Below are 22,698 nucleotides of genomic sequence, written 5' to 3' on the forward strand. Positions count from 1 at the left end.
GGGGAAGGAAACCTATCGTATTTTTCAGTACCTCTAAAGTACAAATAAATTTTAAAGAGTCATTAAAAACTTAGAGAAATTAATTTAGAAAATAGTAAAACTGAGAAATACGAAACAAGAATATTAAAACTGGGAATAAAAAGAATCGGGATGAACCCAAGAATTTCAACTAGAGCCGGCATGGTCTTTCATTTACAAACTGTGTGAAGAAAGTTGGAGAGTTTAAATTACTGAGAGCATGAGATATTTATTTTGAACATTATAAATAAACAAACGTAAATTAATAATCGACTGATATTTACTGTCACTATACATCGGCATACTCTTTACATCTGATTTAAAACATTTATTTGCAAATTAGCGGTATTCTATTTGTGTGTGTTGAAAACATGATATAAATCTTTCTTGAATTAATATATATAAAGATTTTTTGTGTTTTCACTATGCGTTATACGTTTACTTTATTTCGGAACAGTGCATTCCGATCACTATTTCGACAATATAGTGTAGCTACATCTAATGGTTCTGCTGTTAAAGTTGTAAGCGTAAAAGATGATGATTCGATTAAAGTTACTTTTAAGTACTTAAACTTTTATAACATGATTATTAAAAGGCCAAAAGATGAGGGTGTTCAAATTGCTTTATCTCATATAAAGGCTAAAACCGAATTAATACATAAACGAGAAGAAATTCTTCGAGGTATAAAGAATAAATATGCAATGACAGCCCAAACCGTTGTAGAAACTTACGTCGATGGAGATACTGAAGTATCTTTAATAAAAAACAATGAAGTGATGGATGAGAACATTCCTAATATTGAAGCATGGCCTCAGGCATCTATGCTTAAAATTGGAAATGATTTGTACGAAATTAAATACAATACACCTACAGTTGTGGAACTAAGTTTACCGCGTCATATTATAGCAGGTTGTCCTATTCGTCCTCATTTTATTCTGGAGTGTGCATCTTTAGATGATTGTAAATTTACATGGTATCGGTCTGTTGCAAAAGCTGATGTGTCTAGATATGTTAACAGTGAAAGGAAGCACGATATTTTTATAGACCATGATAAATATTGGTTGAAAGTAAATGAAGGCTTTATTTATTTCACAATGAAAGATGACGTCGGATGTTATTTGAAAGTAGTATGCACTCCAAAGCAGGGAGACCAAACTGGTCCTGATTTTGCTGTTGAGAGCGATTCAGTTGTTGAAGCTGGACCTGATATATTTTCATTTGAGGAACGACATGTATATACAAAAACATTATCCACTAAAGATAGGTGAGAATATACTGATTTAAAATTAATTTATTGTAAAGGCAAATTACCACACTTAATATTAAGTTTTGGGAAATTTTGATTGTAGTATATTTTGGTAAAAATCAATAATGTAGCAATTTTTTATTTTCATTTCAATTATGATGTATTTAATATCATAGCATTTACATAATTTTCTAACGATTCTGAATTTCTGAAATGTATTCCTGATTTTCCAGTAAAGAAGAATGAGTACATTTTAAGCTTTCTATCCTGTTATATTTTTTTACTCATAGAAAGGTCAGTGAAAATTTCAGTGAGTATTATAACAAAGTAGGTTTTCTTGGGTTTGATATTTCCCGAGTAGTTTCTAAGAAAAAGCAATCATAAACCAGATTTTCATCCTTGAGTCCATGGATTGGATTCCATAATCAAATATATTCTAATCACAGATTTGATATAAGGTACATGTAATTTAAAAGTTTTGTAATTGGTTTCTCTCTCTCTCTCTCTCTCTTTTTTTTTAAAGCAACAAGTTTTTACAAAGGCTTTTAAAAAGTTATCAGCAAATTAAGTCAATAATAATTGTATCATGGATCAAATATATTTTATAAGAGTTATATTGTTTTTCATATTCAAATAATTTCAAATATTGAAATTTATGAGAAAAGTATACTATGAATTGAAAGTACTCTGAAACAAAATATAACTTTAAATCTACAAGATCATAAATCCCCTTTAGAAATGAAAGTGACTGTGAGGAAACTAAAATGAGCATGAGTAAATTTGCAGAACTGTTATTTCAAAGTTTAAATAGAACCTTTCTTTTCAGTTGTGAAAATAGCTGTTGAAGAAGGTTCTGCTTAACTGTGAAAACTGTAGTCCTGTAAACTGACTCTATTATGCCAATTCCTCTTATTTGTTAATGTTTTTTTTTTTTTTTTTTTTTCTTTTTCTTTTTATACACTCAGTTCTTCAGAGTGTTTTTACAGTCATAAGTGATTTTTCTCATTGAATTTTCTTTATAACATAAAGTTATCTGGAGTAATTCAGAGTCTAAAATCAATGGTTAGCCCATATTTTAGGGTGCCGCTTGGATTATCACCAAATTGTTGTTTTATTTATTGTAACCTAAGCAGTTGAATGTTGTGGAAGCCCTATTACGACGTTATTGGTTGTGTGATTGCAGTGAATTTGACCGATGGGAAAATATTTGTAAGGGTTTATTTCTGCATTGGATGTCAGTTAGGAAGTACGTTGCTTATTTGTGCTGTACACTATAAAATGTCTCTATGTGATGAGATTAATGTGAAGCTTCTGTATGATTTGGAATAAAAGGGAGAAAAGCATTAATTGACTGGTGTATAAACGAAGGTTTACTTTGTAATCATTGTAAGTGTCCTGTTTGTATGAAGGAAATGTATATGGTCCAACGTAATGATCATTCAGATGGCTTTGAATGGGTTTGTCGCAAGAAAGATTCATGCAGAAATGCTACTGACAGTCCAGCACTATGGAGGACATTTTTTACTTTTATTTTTGTGAATTTATGTGGTGATGGCAGTATGCTTATTCTAATTCAGATAATTTTTGAAAGTTTTTGGATGCTGTGAAGGAATTTTGTGTGTCTCAGACTGAAGAAACAGAAATTTCTAAATATGGTAAGTCGATATTTCCTTTTTGCAGTGCACACATGCAATAAGCTGTATTTCCTTTTTTATGTTATTTCATTGTGTGATTTAAAATGCAGTTTATTGAGCTTCAATTGGCTACAAATTTTGTTAAATTTTGGTAATGAGTAACTTTGGTTTAACATTATATGATGTCATCATTCTCCTGATCTTTTTAAAGTGAAAATAGATCGATGCGTACATGGCTATGCCGAGTTTGTGAAATTCTCTGATTACTTTTAAGTGGAAATAGGTCGATGTGTACATAAAAACCGAGTTTGTGCAATTCTTTGGCTTGTTATTTTGGTTTAGCGTAGCAGCCATCTTTTTTGACATCAGACAAACCTTCTTTTTGGCCTGTGACATTGAAGTAAATGCACTTTTCATAAGTGATGATCTGATATAGCATTGTTTTAATATAGGTATTTTGACACAAAATCGGACTTTTTCTATATTATGTTTTTTGCATTTTAAATTTCATCAATTCTATGCTATTTTATGTAACTTTCAGTGTGTTGTCATTTTTTTAAATGCTACCGTGGGTAAAGTGCAGAATACCCACTTATTTGTTTGGCACTTTTTAGAAGAGTAAGAAGAATTGGATTTTTGTCAATTTTCTTTGACCTTTTTAAGTGAAAATAGGTCGATGTGTACACGGATAAAGTCAAGGGAGTGTGTAATGCCATTTTTGTGCAATTCTGATATATTTTTTTTAAGTGAAAATGGGCGATGTGTACATGGATACGGAGTATGTGCAATTCTTAAAAATGCCCCAAGCAGTGGGTGATTCTGCACTTTCACCACTTTTCACCACTACTGTTTTTCATATGTTACGTTGGCAAAAAATTAATCACCAATAATTGCCAAATTTGCAAGAGGGTTGAATGAATAATACAAAAATGTTGATTCCTCTAACAATCCCATTTAATATAAAAATCTTCTGCCACTGTATCTCTCCGGCCAGATTTGCTGATATCAAATTAAACTGTAATGTAAGCTCTTTCAAGCATATATTTAGTGTATTTATCAAGCATATATGTAACGTATTTGTCATGCAGTGTACTCTTAAAACACTTTCTTTTAAGTTAAAACCTTCTTTTTGATCTTAAATAATAAATGAGATCTCATACATCTGTCTACCTGTGGTCCCAGTTCTTCCCTCTTTGGTTTGCATTTCTTACCTTTAGACCCCATTCTGAGTAAGAACCCGATAATACATGATCTCATAAATTTATCTCTGGCATCCAGACTTTCTTAATATTCAGTTATCATCTCCTCTTCATAAACAGATCCAGACTGACTATTTTGTCTTGCTGTATCATAAAATATTCCGAACCTATTCATTCTTCTTGATTTTCTTTATTTTAAAATAATGATTATACACTCATTTTTCATGAATTTATTACATGAAAATAATCTGTAATTTTAATTTAAAATTATTTTATGCCGGATTCACATAACATTCATAACAGTTAACATCCTGGAAAGCTCTACTTCCTAAATTACACAACGGATTTATATTCATTGCTCACAAAATGAATATAGGCAAGAAGTTCAAATCAATTAGCTGTTATAAGAGAAAAATGTATTCAGCTTTAATGTTCATTTCCATGTTCATTTGACATCTTCAGTTTATCGTATTCTAACTTTATAATATTTATTTTAGATTATTTATAGTCATGTTATCTCATAATAGTTTAATTTATTACTAGCACTCTATTTTGTAGACATATGCTTTTTTAATAGCACTAATTGTTGTAATTTATAATACTTTGCAGTTTTCGATGTGTATCTTATAATGTTCTAGCCAATGTGTATGTTGAAAAACGAAACTTTCCATATTGTTCAGCGAAAGCAAGGAATATTCATTATAGAAAACAGTTACTATTGAAAGAAATTTTAGGTAAATATAAAATATTTTGCCTCTTTTAATTATGTAATATAATATTTAGATAAGAAAAGGCATGTAGAATAATAATTCATTTGTTTCTAGGCTATAACAGTGATATAATTTGCTTACAAGAAGTTCAGGAACGTATCTTTGAACACGATCTCATAAAAGTTCTGAAAATGGCAGGATATCATGGCTTCTATGCAAAGAAGGGAGGACGAAGATTTGAAGGTTTAGCTACCTTCTATCGCTCATCTAAATATAAGTATGAATTTTTATATATTTTTATTTTAAATTTGATATGATCTAATTATAACTAAAAATTTATACTCTTTCTTCATTTAATATGCTGCTATATATTCTTTATGCAATTTAGGTTCGAAAATGTATATAGTGAACAACACATGTAACGCTTCTGTTATTGGGACCAGATTGAGAATGCACATATATGTATATACACACATATATGTGTATATACACACACATATATACGTACATATATATATGGCATAATAAAAGCACAAGGAAAAGACGGAACACTGTAGATGCGTGATTAGACCCATATTGAAGAAGAATTTTGATTGTGTAGTATTTAAAGAACTTGGCAGTCGAGGCAGTTTTAATTCCATTTTTATTTCTAGTTGATATTTGTGGCCACAATCACTTGGCACTCTAGTCGTGCCTTTCCACAGAAGATTTACATTTTTGATATTGTTGGGATAGAAAGCAAGCCAGCAAAATTACATCTTAGCACAGTAGAGAGCAAAAGCTGAAGTGCGTCGTTATGAAAGATGGAAGCACGCGAAGAGAAAAGTTTTGGTTTACAATTCGGTGATTGGTCGTCAAGAGGCATCTGGTATTAACAGTTACGTAAGTTCGCATGATTAATTTGAATGACGCAATGCAGATAAGTTATTATGATTTTAGAATAGAGAGGAAGAATTAATCTTTATAGTTATATTATAATTCTGATTCATACATTTTTATCTTACATATATATATATATACATACATTTCTGAATCCGGTCCCGATAACTGTACTATTGAGTACTGTTGACTGTAAAATGAACAGTACATTCTGAATGAGAAAAGAAAATAACACCAATAATAAATTGTGACGAGGTCACATTGAATTGAAGTTCATTAATTGTTTACAATGTTATGGCAGTATCTAGGTGTTTGCATCAGATTCCATTGGTGACAGTTTTTTTTGTATGTATCAATTTGTGATGTAAGCGGAGGAACGGATTGCATCAGACAACTAGCCACTTCACTTCTGTTTGTCTGTGTAGCTGGAGGTATTTTGTGATTGGTAGCCCTTCTGATGCTGGATTTTTTTTTCATTGGCTGCAAAACTTAACTCTTAGTGTAACTGTAGGACTTAAAAACTGGCGGGAATTTTCTGCACCTTGTGCTGATTGAGAAGTTGCAGATGGTGCATGGGGAGAGACGGAGTGTGTGGTGAAATACGAACTATTTTTTTCTTGCAAGCTTTCTTTGTCATCTTGTATGAAACAGTATGAAGTCAGTGAATAGTTTTTCTTTTTCTGATGCTGTTTTCTACTAAGGTTCTGCCAACCATTTTCTTCCCGGGCTTGGTTTTTTCGCCCGGCAGTCAGTTGCTTTCCAATGAAAAGAAGCTGCATGGGATAGATTTTGCATTTGCTACAACTCTTTCAAGGGTCTCTGTTGAAGTCTTGATTCGTATATTCTCTGAGTGAAGAGGCCTCATATCGTTAAGTGACATGACAGAATTATGAAAGTAGTAACTCCTCAAAATTGGATCTACGAATAAAGCAACCATCTGATGTATATGTTTCACATGTTTTCATTCTCTGGTTATGGCGGGCTATAGACCAGAATCTTACCTTGGGGTAAGTTACCACTATACGCATCATTATTTCAACAAATGACATATACATTTTGGCCACCACCATGAACATGCCATCATACGAATAAATTACTGCATAAATTGACATAATTATGTGATTTACATTGTAAATACTTATTTATTGCAACAACCACCGGTGATGGTCCGAATGTACTCGTATAAAAAGATATTCAGTCTTTCACCAACGTATTTGGAGAAGGTTGATGTTTGCTGGTGAATGCCGACATTCTCTAACTTCGGTCTTTCTTGGTATCGTATATATAGCATAAAGTCTGAAGTCCAGATGTCCAGTCTGCGCCTATGGACTACCAGTAATTTTTTCTTCTTACAGAGTTTAGGAATGGAGAATATATTGTTAAAAAGCAGGTAAATCACAGTTCTGATTTTTCTCTTGACTAATTGAGTATTGTGTTCAACAAAAAGCAAGTGATCTGCAGGTATGATTTTTCGGTACTATTAGGTTTTGAGGGCCGTAAAAAATCGCCAAACTAATGTTGATGCCAGGGCTGCCAAAAATAATTACGACAACCCTAACGCAAGAAAGGAAGTATAATAATAAATAACTATTTAAGATTGATGTTTTAATTTCATATAATACTTTTTTATTATTATAATTTATATAAAAAAAGGCTAAACATGACTGAGTGGAAGCATACGAGTTAATAACTATTTCAGGTCATTATTATAATTTATATAAAAATTGCTAAACATAACTGAATGGATGCCTGCATTACTATTTCGCTACCGAGTTATCGCTAAAGCATAATTTCATGTCGTTGGTTGTTCAAGTATAATTTTCTCTAATGAATGATGCCTTTTCTTTGAAAAAATTCTCGGTAAAGGGCAGAATCGCCCACGTATTTGTTTCTGCTTTTTACAAGGGTAAAAACAATTGGATTTTTGTCAATTTTCTTTTACTTTTTAAGTGAAAATAGGTCGATGTGTACATAGATAAAGCCAAGGGTGTGCACAGTGCCGTTTTTGTGCAATTCTGGGATATTTTTTTAAGTGAAAATGGGTCGATGTGCACATGGATACGGAGTATGTGCAATTCTTAAAAATGAGTCAAGCAGTGGGTGATTCTGCACTTTGCCCAAAATTCTATTGCCGACTTTTCGTCATGGGCAATTCCCAAATTGTTAAATCCATAGGATATTAAAAAAGGATTTAAAATCAAAAAAGGATTTAAAAATTAAACTAGTATTTCAATGGCGTCTTAATATAGAACTATATAAACTTACGCAATCTGAAATCAGAGCGTACGCTAGATTTGGCGCACTGTTAAATGGGCATGTTTGCTAGATTTGGTGCTTTTGCCCATACATTTTCGCTGCAATTTTTTACGGTCTTCAAAACGGAATAGTACCGATTTTTCTCTTCCAGCTGTTTGAGATTCTTGTATGTCATTTTCAAACAACTGCTGTCTAGAGGATTGCACTGTTGACAGTGACAATATACTGATTTACGTTTGTCACGTTCACACTTTTGGCCTTTATAAGTGGATGTGGGGAATTAAGATTTTTCTGTCTGTCTTAATAAGTGAAGTCTACATAAGACATATGTGTTTGGAATGGGTTGTTGGTCATACTATCTTTCTTTTCTTGGCTTAGCAGCAGGGAAGAAAGAAAGATTCTGAGAAACTTAAGTTCAATTAATATAGTAAATTGCACTTTTCCTTAACTTTCGAACTTAACTCTGTTTATTACTTTTTTGCAGGTTATTATTATCGCAACTATATACTTTAACTTCAAGTTTGAATTTTCAGTTGTTGAAAAGAGTTTTTAAATCTGTAGCTGTAGTAAGATTTGCAAAGTTAAAGCATGTTTCACTGTTAATTAAGCAAAAAGTGGAATTACTACAAAAAATGGATAAAAGCATATCTGTCTCAGAAATATGCAAGAAATTGAAAATCAACCATATCTGACATAAAAACAGAAGGAAAAACTCTTTAAATTTTGTCGTTTCTATCAACAAACCTGCAATGAATAATGGAGGGGGGGAATCATTTATTATGCTGAAAGTGATGAACATAACAAAGAGATGTTTAAATGAGTTAGACACCTTCACAGCTAAACCCATGCCATTGATGCTAGTGCTAATGCCATTGATTTCATTGATCCAGTGCTAATGAATCAAGTCAAAATATTTCACGAGGGACAGGGATTTAACAACTGAATGCACATATTCGATAGGTTAGTAAAAAAAAAAAAAAAAAAAAAAAAAAAAAAAAAAAAAAAAAAAAAAATTAAAGATTTCTATTCTATAAGGCAGTTAGAAATTTCAGCAACAATATGAAGGAAACATATGTGCATCCTTCATATTGTTGCTGAAATTTCTAACTGTCTTATAGAATGAAGATCTTTTTTTTTTTTTTTTACTAACCTATTGAATATGTGCATTTGGTTGTTAAATCCTTGTCATAATGTTTCCTTCATATTGTTTTTTAAAAACTGATTAGCTTTACAAGTCTAAAACCTTCGTATATGTATAGGAATTTTCATATTTCTAGTTACGCTTTCAGTGATTCAAACTTTGAAGCTAATCTAAAAGTTTTAGAAAACTTTAAAAATATCTTGTGTATTTATTACATTTAAAAAATGCATAGATTACATCAAAAAGTGTGTAGCTTCAATTAAAAATACTTTTTCAATGTAAACTGTATTTTTAGTGAAATGCTATAAAATGAAAGATATAAGGAAAGAGGAATTTTAGAATTACTTTTAGACTTCACATTACATAATACGTAAATATAGTTTGAATTATTGTCTTTAAAATAAATGTTGATATTGTAGCAACTTAAATATAAGATAGGTACTTTAAAAAATTCTTCCAGATGAATTTTCTGTGTATGGTTAAATATGAGATTATAGCAGGAGGGAATTCTACTATAATACGTTATTTTGGGTGTCTTTTTTTCCTCCTCTCATAGTTCCTATTGCCAACAGAATCATTGCAGTGAAACCTAATTAAGAAATTTTTACTGTATTCAGAAAAGGAATATAGTTTGCAAGCATAAATTATGAAGTTGCAAGATTAATAACTAAGATAATTTTTTTTGCAGCAGTAAAAGTTGGTAGTATGATTAATTATTAGCCCTTCCCTCTAAAAATGTAAAATGTTTATTTAAATGTATTGCACTCAGTGACATCATTTATGTCACTGTTGTATATTTTTATAATAAAATGAATAATAGATAAATATGATGAAATCTGTCATTGTTGATAGTAATAGTCAGATTTAAAACATAATTTGTTTTACATTTCTGTTTTAATAAAAACTAGTCAGCAAGATTCAGTCAGGTCCATAATTCAAATAATTATTCTACATGATTAATACTGTTATTTTTTTATTAGGTTTAAAATCATCATAAGATAATATATGTATAATTTAAAATTCAAATATAGTCATTCTGCTTATTGTGACCTAAATCATATAAAATCATTTATATAATGCAGTAATACTCAAAGTTACATTGTAATCCACTCTTTGATCAATAGTGTAAGTTGAGATGAATATTTCCATTGGCATAGTGTTAAAATAAAAAGACCTGTATAAGACAATTCATTTTTATTGAAAAAGTAAAAACCATATTCATGTAGATGTAAGCAAAAGATGGAGAAATCTTTTAAATTATGCTTTAAAATTGCTATTAAATATTTTAAATTTTTAAATAAAATAGTTCTGGCATAGTTTTAAATATATGTTTTTAAAATTGTTCATTTCATTATTTTAGGGTTTTGGATAATTACAGAATTTTATTAAATGAAGTTGTGAGAGAAAAAGATATATTTCTGAATTTGTTATCAAAAGTTTCTGGCAATTGCAAGACTATGAGTACATTATTTGCCCAAGACACAGTACTTCAGGTGGGTATATGGCTAGTTTGGGACTTCAAATCATAATTTAACATAAATTCCTGCATTTTAGTTAAAATTATAAGATGCACCAATCTTATCATTATTTTTTATATATCTGTTATAAAATGTTAAATGGGTATTTTCTGATTATTGACACCCCTATGGAAAAGTCATGAACTTATTGGAAACTAATCTTTTGCCAAGTTAATGTAGAAAAGGCAATAGTAATTTTCAGAATGGTGTTGCCCTAAGAATTCCATATGAGAGCAATCCAGTAAAATTAAAAAAAGTAGGAAACATTCCCTTTTTGAGAAATTATTCTTTTTTGCCTGGTGTTTTGTTCTCCCTATATGCACAGCAATCTGTTTTCAGAAAACTGCACAACTTTAGCATCTGAACTATAGCAATGTGTACCCACCAAAAACAGTCATGTGCTATGTGCATACCTGAGTTGTGACATAAATACTTTTTGGCAACATCCTGGGTTGCCACATAATTATTCTAGTTTTGTCTTTTTTATGACCTTTCAGTGATGGTGATGATAATCAGAATGTATTATTAAATGATGCTAAATTGAGCAGCAGTTTGTAAAATCTCATTGACAGGGAGGAGTTGTCCTTTTATGGTGTTACTTAATGAAGGGACATGACAATTATAATTGCAACGCTTTGCCAATGTGCATTAAATACAAAAGGGAGCATACAGCATTTTCTCATTCATTTCCTAAAAAGAAGATAAAATAGGAAGCATAATCAATAAAATTTTCAGGAATTGTTCATTTCATTATTTTAGGGTTTTGGATAATTACAGAATTTTATTAAATGAAATTATTTCAGAAACTAAGATCATTGTATATAGTGTATAATTATGTCTGCATGTCTCATTTGTTTATGCCTCAAAATCGGTGGGAATACAAGGCACTGTAAAGAGGTAATCACATCTAGCGATGGTCCCTGCTAAGCAGGACCTTTTCTGAGAAATGAGATTCTGATAGTACTGGTTTAAACATGAAGATTTCTAGAATTCGTGTTCTTAGAAAACCAATCTGAGTGATAATTGATTACTGTTTGGTGTTCAGTTCTGTTTAAGTAAGTAAAAATGGTAACCTAGCTATGTAGCTTTTGTAGAAATGTGCAGGTTCTGAGAAATATCCCTTTCGATGTCCAGACCTGCGTAGCAGAAACATATGTGATAAGAATTTAGGTATTCAGTGTAAGAAAGTAATTAGTGATCCAGAAAATGCAGCTAAAACAAACCAACAGAAATTGAATTAACGAAAGAGAATGAATGAAACACAAGTAAAAAACAGATTAAGTTTCAAACTATAAAGTCTAAAAGTCGTAATTGTAGCTCACTCACAAGTATGGGCTCTGACTTTGATGATGTAGAAATTAGTGAGATACAGGAACTTTCTGAAAGTTTCCTTTCACACTCAACAAAGAAGCAGCACCAGTTGTTGTTATTGCTGTTGTATCTCATTTGTCTAACATATTTAGGGGGGGGGACTATGGATATTAATGTGACAAGGAGTGCAATTTTTGCATCTGTCATTTGGCAGGAGCCATGAGCACTATACAGATGACATCATGTCTTCTGTTCAGTTCCAACCGAGTGAAGCCGAGGAGATGGGTCTGAAGGTCTCCTACCCCTTTTCCCTGCTACTAAACCACACAAGAGGACTTTTGTCTTGCCATATATTTAATGTGCTCTCATGCCGCAAACAACATTTATGCCTTCTCTGGTATTCCAGTCCGGACCCTTATAGATCGGTAGTCAGAGTCACTAACCGTTATTTTATTGGGTGGCAGCAGCAGCATCACCACCAGTGAAATAAACATTCATAAATGCTGCTGTTACTTGATTGAACTGCAGTGGTTTATAGCAGGCTTGTGAATATCAAAATCCTTGTTAATGAATGCCATCGAGTAGTTTTTCCATTACAGAAAGTATTCTTGAAAATGAATAGTGAAGCTATGCTTAGGAGGTATTCATTTGTAAGAAAGGACAGGTATATCCATTTAAGGTGTAAATATCACCTCACATGACTATTCATCAACTATCTTTCCCTTAGATACCTATCTTCAAGCTGTTGCTATTTAGGCGAACATAAAAGGATTAATTTTGTTTCCTATATATATCTGACTTCAAATGAATAATGGAGACACTGAATAAATTAACAGAGCCATTTATTATTACCAGGGACCTTAATGACCATAGTCCATTCGGCAGAAGTAAGGACACTAATCCATGAGGTGGACAGACTATTGAGCATTCAAAGGTTTTTGTTTTCTCAATAATGGACTATAAATCTACTTCCACAAGCCTGCAAAGACCTTTTATACTTTATTATTTTATCTTCCGTCTTGCACTTTTGTATTTTTTCATATAATAATGGCCATTCTGGCAAGAGAAGGAGCGAATGCATTTAAGGTCTTTATATTTTGTATTTGTGAGGGCAAAATGGAACTTTTCTCATCTTTTCCTCTCTTTGGCAAGAAATGGAGAATAATGTGCCTGTCCAAATGGAATAAAAACTATTGGCTTAGTATGCAATAAAAGCTATTACTGCTTTGAGCTATTGCTGTTATATTAATAAGACAGCTACAGTCTCTATACCAGTGACATCCACAAAGCCACCAGAATATTCAAGATCATGTGGAATGTAGAATACCAAGTAATTCTGAGACATTAAAATAAAGTGTAGATATTTTCATAGATATCTCATTTTATCAAATCTAGTAGAAGTTGGCCTTATAAACTGTTTTTCAAACTGTACTGTTGCTTTATATGTGTTTCACATTTGAATTGAATGTCCATATTTTAACAAACTTAAGTATTTTAATAGCCCTATTGTATATTTTTAATGTTTGAACGGGAAAAAAATCACTTTTATTTTATTCCAGTATTTAAGAGACACTCTTTTTAATTATTAAATCTAAATACATCCTAATATGTTAAATTTAACTTTTTTAATCAGATTTAATTGTTCTGTTTGTTATTTTATCTCAAAACTATGTGCGTGAAAAAATTTTATGGTTCTCATGTATTATCCTGCTGATGGTGAAAGTTGGGTGTCATCGAATAATGTAAGTTAGGAGGAGATCCTATCAAAGTCACACCAGTTGTTCTTTCAGAACTCTAAGCTGTACTTATGTTTGGCAATTCTTATAATAGAATATTTGTTAGTCTTTCTGTACAATCTACCAAGCTACTGCTACAGACATTTTTAACCCACTTCGTTTTTTGCTCTACATAAAAAGGTTTTTGTCGATTTCTATTATTTCATAGGGCCTTCTGATTTTAACAAAAACTCTATTTAAAGTGCTTTGAATACAACCTTCGAGCAGGTGATTATTCCAGTCTATTACTGTTTTGTCCTTCATATGCAGCTGCTCTTAAGGGTTTTAATTTATATCCTTTTTTATAAAAACAAAAGGTGGCCTTTTGAGAATCAGTCAGGATTACATTAAACAAAAGCACAGATGCTATGACAGGCTGCTTTTCCATAATCGGAGCTAAATTGCACTGTTTGCCTACAGTTTTATGTTCAATGGGATAATATGGAAGAACCATTTTTATTTTCAAAATTTGGATGTATTTCAACTTTGAAATATATTTCAAATATTTAGTAAATTGGTTTGTTTTTAATGCAGTTGCATACTAGTTTCTATGTTTGTTATGCTGACTAGTCTTTTCTTACAATATCTCTTATGAAGTTTTGTGTCAGAAATTTTAACCAACTTAATCAAATATTGTTAGAATAAACACGGCAACTCGAAACAACAAAGAATGTGGATTGTCGATGAAAGTCAGAGGAAAACATTTCATGTACTGATAGAGATGATGCAAAATAGGTCATTTACCCAATGTTTCTTAGTACAGTCAAAAGTTTTTAATCCGGACGTCCATAATCCGGAATGATCTATAATCCAGACCTCAAAGCTACAAACTTTCTGCGCATTTGTCAATGCATAATGCGTTAAGGCATGCGCATAATACCTTTACACATGTACATATGCGTCTAAGTGTGCGCATAATACGTTTACACATTCGCGTTTAATGTATAACGAACGGTATAAGCTAAGCTAAAATTATCTAATTATCTATTTCAGTTAATGTTGCAGATTGCGTTGTTCCTTAATCTTCTAATTGGATTCGGCTTATTATTTTTTGCAGACTGTTAGAGCAATTTTATAAAAGTAAGCTTGAACTTTCGATTATGTCAAAAAGAATTTCTGATTCTGGAGCTACCAAAGGATCTACAAAGCGAAAGCATGTTTTGATGTCCATCAAACAAAAAGTGGAATTGCTGCAAAAAATGGATAAATGTATATCCTTTGATTCTCTAACCATTCCGAAACATGTTTATCAATTTCACGCTGCTCTGCCGGGGAGGACCGACGCCGCGCACAATTAACTGGAAGTTGATCTGTCAGCACTATCCTTATCTTCAGGAAAGATGTTTTTATTTTATTCGGCTTATAATTCCTTACTAAATGTAGTATTTCATCTCGATATACTCCATCTTTGATATGATTTAAATCAAATTCCTCGTCATTATAAATATCACGAATACACATCAAATAGTTTTCTGGTTGCAATTTTCTATGCGTAATGTATGCTTTACGCATGCGCGCGTTGAAAGAAATGTTTAATAAAGTAAACAAATAAATATTAAGCTTTTTTTTTTGTCAATTTTGATACCATTTAGATCATAATTGCTCTTTATTTCATAAATTACGGTTTCATATTTTTAATTTTATAATTTCTGCATGCCATCTTACCAGATTTAAACTTATGATCTATAATCCAGAATCACCGAAGTCTCGAGGAGTCCGGATTAAAGAGTTTTGACTGTATTTCAAAATTTGGCTGACTGTTATTGCTTTCTGTTGCCTTCTGTTATGTTCCAACATTCATAACAATGATTACAGCGAAACAATGATCTACTTACTGACTTATAACAAAATTATATCTGTTTAATTAAAAGTATTCCTGTGAGTATCTGATTAACTGAAGAAAACATCATATACAGAATGTTTTTTCCAGCTATGGGATATTGTGATTCATAAATGTTAGTTTAAATAAGTGTTTATTTTTTATGTTGCTGTTATACTATACTAAAATTAGAAACTGTAATAATTTGTGTAATTGAGTTTCCATAGATTTGCTGCAAGATTTTTATAGTATTTTGTACCTACTTTATATTTTAGAATTCTATTTGAATGTATAGGACACTTTTCTTTCTTATTAACTTAAATTGCAATTTACGAAATTTCTGATTAATTATTTTCTGCTTTACATGTAGGCTGTCCTTCTGCAAGACTTCAGCGGCCGCAAAATTTTGGTAGCAAACACTCATTTATATTCAAATAAAGATACACCTGAAGTTCGTCTCATACAAGCAGCCTTCTGTCTATGTTATATTGAACACATTATAAAGATGGTATGATTTGAATTGATTTATAATTTGTTTTTTAAATCAGAATTTTATTTATCTTTGCTAATTTTGAGAGTCCAGTTTTTCATAAATGATGTTAAGAAATTTCAGTAACATTATTATACAAGTTTTTCATGTGCATATGAAATTTTTCTTGTTTCGTCTATTAATTTCCTGTGATGGTAAAAGAAAAATTAAATACATATTAAAGAATGTAAATGATTATGTGGGTTAATTATAACAAAGTTTGAAAATTAGGAAACAAACATTTTGAGCAGTATAGATTACTATTTACTTGAAAAATAAATGCTCTTCTTTCTTAACTAAATGCAATTTTGTTTGATATTTTGTTAATGTTTTCAGAAGGAGGATTCATTGCCTGTTTTGTTTTGTGGTGATTTCAACAGTTTACCAGATTCTTCTGCTTATGACTTCATTACATCAGGAATCTTTGAATGTTGCTCTAGTTGGAAGAGAGGTAAATCTTAGTTCATAGTTTTTTTTTAATGAAACTGTTTAAATAAATAAATTTTAAAGTAGATTTTAAATTTTATGAAGAATTGTTTTGCTTCAAAATAGGTAATGTGTACTGAATTTTTGATATTTCAATGTTTTATCGGATGTTTGATTGCATATTGATTATACTCTTGCACTTCTAATTACAAAGGCTTTCAAAATAAGGCAGAGAATTTTATGAAAATAATTTCTCTACTGGGGATATGAAGGTTGATAAAGTACAGTTATTAAAACATTTATTATGCTTTAGTAAGTTAATACATTAATACAAGAACCTTCATGTATTTAACTGTAGTGTTTGCTGAGGTACTCATAAACAAACTTGTTGACATTTCAGTGCTTATAAAAAAATGACATGTAGTGGAGACAATGGTACCAAAATTGTTGTTACTGTTTTAAAACTTCAAGGAAATGAATGCTTTAAAGGTACTTTTTAACCAGCATTAATTTTGCAATGGGTGTTAATTTTCTCCTTGTTTTGTCGGGCTATTGCAGATATTGGATGCTCTGCTTGAGGCTTCTTCTCAGTCTGGCAGGCATCTTCCAGAGGAACATGCTGTTAGAAAGTAGCAAAGGTCTGATAATTTTCATTAAAGGCTTTTCTGTAATATTTGTCTCAAATTCTGCCTATGACAACTAACTAATAGCTGCCATCTAACAAAATTAGCTATTTTCTATTATTTCGTAAACTAAATTCGATTCTTGTTAAAATAAGTTGAACTTAGTTGACCAACTTGGTCGAGTGCATGAATTTAATCAGGAAAAAAAAAAAAAAAAAAAAAAACACAATGGGTTGATTCTTGACTGAGCTTAGGAGAAATTTGATGTTCAAAACAAACTCCGGTTCTGTTTCACACCATGAAACTGCCGTAGTTTGAAGAATTTTATGAGTAAACTTCAAAACAAAATTTATATTTTTGGCAGTTTGCATTGGATGAAATAGCATTAGTTATTTATTATCTCTGTTAACTGACCTTCATGAAGCTATTAATTACTAATAGCTCCTTATATCGTTACGTTTTTCTTTTCTTCTGACACCAGTTGTTATGTTATTTTCTTCCTTCACGTTCATACGGGGTTCGTAGATTTGGAGTGAATAATGATGATGCTTGATGAAGTATCGAAACACACTTTATTTAGCCAATATTAATCAGGACAGCTCCAATAACACTTTCTACAGTCATTGAAAATCTACTATAAACACGTTGGAACAATCAGCGACACAGCCTTCACAATGTCAGGCAATAACGGTGGAGATAGCTTCACTGCAAAGCACCCGACTCTGCTTTCCGAAGTACAGCTCCCGACTCTGCTTGGTTGTTCTCGGAACTCCACGTACTCTCAAGACTCTCCACGCTACAACTTGCGATGCACTCGATGACATACGAGCACAGCTCCCGACTCCTTGGTTCAGTCGTTCCCGGAGCTCAACACGCTCTCTTGACGATGCACTAACTGCGCTACACTAAGAGACTCCTTCAGTGAACTCGACGACCCACTCGGCACTCGTAGCCCGGCTGTCAACTCGATCGACTCCGCAGGGATTGACTCGCTAGACGAGACACACTCTCAATACTAACTCTCTCGCACTCTATGCGAGGCACACTCACACTAACTGACTGTGGACCAGCAGGGTTTATATAGCTTTTGGCTTGTGTTCAGGAACATTCTGGGCTAAACCGGTAAGAATTCGTTCCAGAAGGTTCTCCAACCATCCATGGTATATCGCCAATTTTGTCGCCCTGCCCCCTTTGCCGGTTTTTGCAAACTGCTTTGCGGGGAAGCCATCTCACCGCGCCTTGACATTTCGTAACAATATGAAACCTTTTGGATTGACCCATCATATTGAACATTTTACTCCTAGGATTTTCATCTCTAAGGCCTTATATAAGTAGTTAAATTTCATATTTAGTGAGCCTTATCACACTCAGTTCTGGAACTGCTTTAATATAATTCATTATTATTTTGTAATTGGAAGTGAATGTTTAAGATTAATATTTAAGGAAGTGAAGCTTATAGCTTCTTTTTTAAACATTCTGTATAGAGTTAAGGAAAATAAAATGTATAAATGAAAACTATAATGAAGAATTTTTTCCTTTGCAGATTCTGTTCCAGATACAGACACAATATTAAGGCATAATTTACATTTAAGTAGTGCCTGTGGAACACCAGAATATACAAATTATACAGAAGAATTCTGTGGGTGCTTAGATTACATATTTTACAGTAAAAATAATTTACAAGTTACTGATATAGTGCCTATGCCTAGTCATGAAAAAGTAACAGCTCAGATTGGCTTGCCAAATGAACATTTCCCATCTGATCACATAGCACTTGTTTGTACATTAAAATGGAAAACATAATTTTCATAAAATTGTAAATAATTTTTTTTATAAATGTATGACCACATTGTATGATAAATAAATAAGCAGTTGTATTGCAGAAAACATAAATTCACAGACAAATCTTTCAGCCATGAAAACAAAAGATTCTGCTTAATGGTAAATTATTATTGTATAAAAATATTTGCTGTCATTGGTTATTCAGTATACATGCATTTTAAGAAAGCAATTTCTTTCTGCTACTGATGCATGTATTATACAATATATATCAAAAATATAATCAAGGTTTAGGTATTGCTTTTATAAATATCCACCCCCCAAAAAAATGCATGAGATGAAAATGTAATTAAATATATGAAACAATCCTGCTTATATTTGAAGCTTTCTAGATTCAAGATTAGTCAAATTATTTTCTTCTATATTTAATATATGTATTGTACATGCTTATACTGTACAAAATTATAAAAAAGTAAAAGGGATGAAAGAGTAACTGAAAAATATATAAAGTATACCCACTAGTGTTCTATGTGAGCACTTTTTGTTATAGTGGATAGTCTAATTCTTGTTACAAATGTTATTTTAGAAGATGAAATTTCAAAAGGTAAACTTACCTTTTTTCTTCTTCTTGGTGGATGGCTAAGAGGATTTTCTTCTGTGAGCTCATAAAACCAAAATAGGAGGCTTCCTTTAAGCACACATAACACTTTATTAGTATTTACAAATATTCCTGAAGAATTTAATTTATAGAAGGAACTTAATTAAAAATATGCTGAGCAGCATGCATTTCTGCTTCCGTTCAGTTCTAATGCTACAGTCTCACTCTGTTTTATTCCAGATCTCAGTTCACTTCAGTTCGTAAGGAATGAAAACTGCCGAGAGGCTGGCTCAGCAGCGACATCCTCCTACCTCAAGTTCAGGAAGAACTCAACCTACTGTCGCACATGTCACAATTACAGTCTATGAACAGGTTTCACAGTTTGTTCACTCTTAGTGACTGTGACTTGAGGTGAGGATTCTGATTGTCCTTCTGATGGAACATGATTGTTTCAGTCATCAGTTTTAGTCATTGTCTTACAATCACTATGGATTTTGCCTCTCAAAACAGGACCTTCAAGATTATCTAATGGTTCTAAAGGATAAGCACGTTGTATAGGTCTTGTGACAATGCCGGATTTTGTTTTCAATTTTACAATTCTCACAGTACCATCGTTTCCAGGTATGACTTTGAGAACTCTTGCTATTGGCCATTGCAGGCACTTCAGCTTATCAGAACCGATGAGTACTATATCTCCAATATAAATCAGTTTGGAAATTCTTTCAGAAACATTAGTGTGTTTTAAATGTCCAAGATATTCTAGTCAAAATCGTTTTCGTAGATCTCCACATATCCTCTGCAAGTAAAGATGTCTTTTATGCATATAAGTAGCATCAATGTCTGGTACTCCACATTCCTTGTTCTCTTCACATTCCTTGTAAGAACATCGGAGGAGAGAGAGCAATTATATCATTAACATCTTCAAGCAAATAGATCAAAGGTGGAATGAATTTCCATGTTATCTTCTCCAGTGTAGATTCAGCCGCTATTTTCTTCCAGTCAACTTTGCAGAGTTCACTGTGAGCTTTTACAAAATTACTTCCATTATTGTAATTAATTACAGTCGGTCTACCTCTGCATGATATAAATCTTCTCAACGAGAGCAGGAAGGCTTCTGCTGTTAAAGATGTTATTAGCTCCATATGCATTGCCTGATACATGTCACACATGAATAGAAATATCCAGATCTTTGTTTTATCCCTCAAATACAGTGGTCCTGCTATATCCATGCCATTGACTTCAAATACAGCAACATCCTTTACTCGATCTTCAGGCAAGAAAGTGGCTTTCAGTTCTGGATGAGTGACGGTGAATTGTCACTCATCCAGAACCATCTAACACATTTAAAGATAACTTGTTGAATCGTTTTGCGACTTTGCAAAATCTAATAATTTTCTCAAAGGCGATTCATCAATATTTGCACTCCTGGAATCCCAAGTTCCTTATGTTTATATGCAATAAGCATATGCGCAATTCTATGCTTTGATGGCAGTATTATTGGTAGCTGAAAATTTTGCTTATCTTTTCTGCTAAAGATCTGCGTTTGTACTCTTATTAATCCCTTTTTGTCAAGTAGTGGACGAAAAGGTTTTATTCTCTGGTCTTTTATTCCATCAGGAAATTCTTCTCGTTGGACAGTTTTCCAAATAATAAGTTCTGCTTCACTGATTTCTTTTACAGTTAGTTCACCAGAGCATGATGACGCTTTAGATCTTAGATTAAAGTAAAATCTTAAACTCCAAGAAACTATTCTAATGAGTTATTCTATGGAAGATTATTTCAGTTTCTATGCTTTAATAAGTTTTCATTACGCTTTTTCTCATTTCATAAGTTATATCTTCATGATTATAGACCAATCTTCCTGAATTTTCTTTGGCCAACTGGGGCCCTTGCACCACCATCTTAGTGTCAAAATTTGTTTGGCGGTGTAACCTCTTGATAGGAGGTGAGCTGGATTTTTTGTTCCAGCATGTTTCCATGGATTTGGATCTTTCAGTTTCCTAATCTCCCTGACTCTGTTTTCCCACAAAGACAGTCCAGATGATCTCTTCCTTTTGAATCTATGTCAAAACTGTTGTAGAATCTGTCCAAAAACGCATTTCTACATTTTGCCATTGTAAACCCTTTAAAACGGAAGAGCACAGTCTGGCTTCTATCATGGCAGCTATCAATTCGAGACAAGGAATCGTGACAGACTTCACAGGAGCTACTCTAGATTTTGATGCTAACAGATGAACTTCAGCTCCAGAATTTGTCACAGTTCTCAAGAAAATAGCAACAGCATAAGCATTACTACTGGCATCACAGAATGTGTGAATGCTGCAGAACTTCCTATTGTCCTTGCTGGAATGTATCCAAGTTGGAGTGAGATTTCTTTTAAGAGAAAAAGGCCTTTATACCAATTCACAAAGTTTTTTTTGCACTTTCGTCAACTTCAGTATCCTATTTTCCATAGGTTCTGCTACAGTATTTTAAGATACAAGAGAAGAGGACTCGCAATGCCAATAGGATCAAATATTTTGTGTGTTACAGCAAGAATTGTTCTTTTCGTTATTATACTTATTTCTAACCAATTCAGATTCAAGATAAGTCAAATTATCTTTCTGAGAGTTCCATAAGAGGCTCAATATGGGTGAAATAGTTTCCTGTTTCAAGTTATCTCCGGTACGTAACCAACCTCGAAGATTAAACTCTCCTTCATACACTATTTCTCAAGAATTTTTGATGAACTGGATTATCTCGGATTCATTATCAAAATTGGCAACAACATTATCTACGTAGAAGCTATGCGAGAGGTTAGCTATCATCTCCATATCATACTGAGAATTTTTAATGTACTTTTGTAGATGGAATTCTCTAACAGCTGTCAAAAGAAAAGGACTACTCTTAACCCCAAATACTACTCTAGTATGACGAAATATTTTCGTTTACATCATTCCACCAGAAAAAATGAAGCCAATCTCTATCTTGAGGCTTTACACTGATCTGTAAGAAAGCCTTGTCAATGTCTGCTATAGTAGCAAACTTGCCTTCACAAAATCTCAACAAAAGAGAAGGAATTAATTCTATCAAATTTGGTTCGCATCCAAACAGTGATTTAAAGAAGGAGACGGTTGTTTCCTCACAGACGCACCAAACACTGGTCAAATTGGTGTCGAGCTATTTTTACTTCCTTGTACGAAGTAAAAAGGAAGTATTGTAATCACAAAAAGTTTCAGGCAGCATATTTCAACGAAAA

General features: G+C 32.3%; 1 protein-coding gene across 1 annotated transcript; it reads left to right on the forward strand.

Moving 5' to 3' along the window:
* The first annotated feature begins 202 nt into the window (after nucleotides 1–202).
* On the forward strand, nucleotides 203–18,976 carry LOC118196603 (2',5'-phosphodiesterase 12-like). The gene is made up of 7 exons (XM_035368074.2): nucleotides 203–1,282; nucleotides 4,707–4,831; nucleotides 4,922–5,084; nucleotides 10,444–10,576; nucleotides 15,876–16,013; nucleotides 16,371–16,485; nucleotides 18,627–18,976. Exons 1-7 carry the CDS (start codon nucleotides 444–446, stop codon nucleotides 18,884–18,886), a joined length of 1,773 nt encoding a protein of 590 aa, XP_035223965.1. The 5' UTR covers nucleotides 203–443; the 3' UTR covers nucleotides 18,887–18,976.
* Nucleotides 18,977–22,698: the final 3,722 nt, after the last annotated feature.

Source organism: Stegodyphus dumicola, chromosome 3, assembly GCF_044657685.1.
Source record: "Stegodyphus dumicola isolate Sdum_Otavi_A_Nest chromosome 3, ASM4465768v1".
NCBI lineage: Eukaryota > Metazoa > Arthropoda > Arachnida > Araneae > Eresidae > Stegodyphus > Stegodyphus dumicola.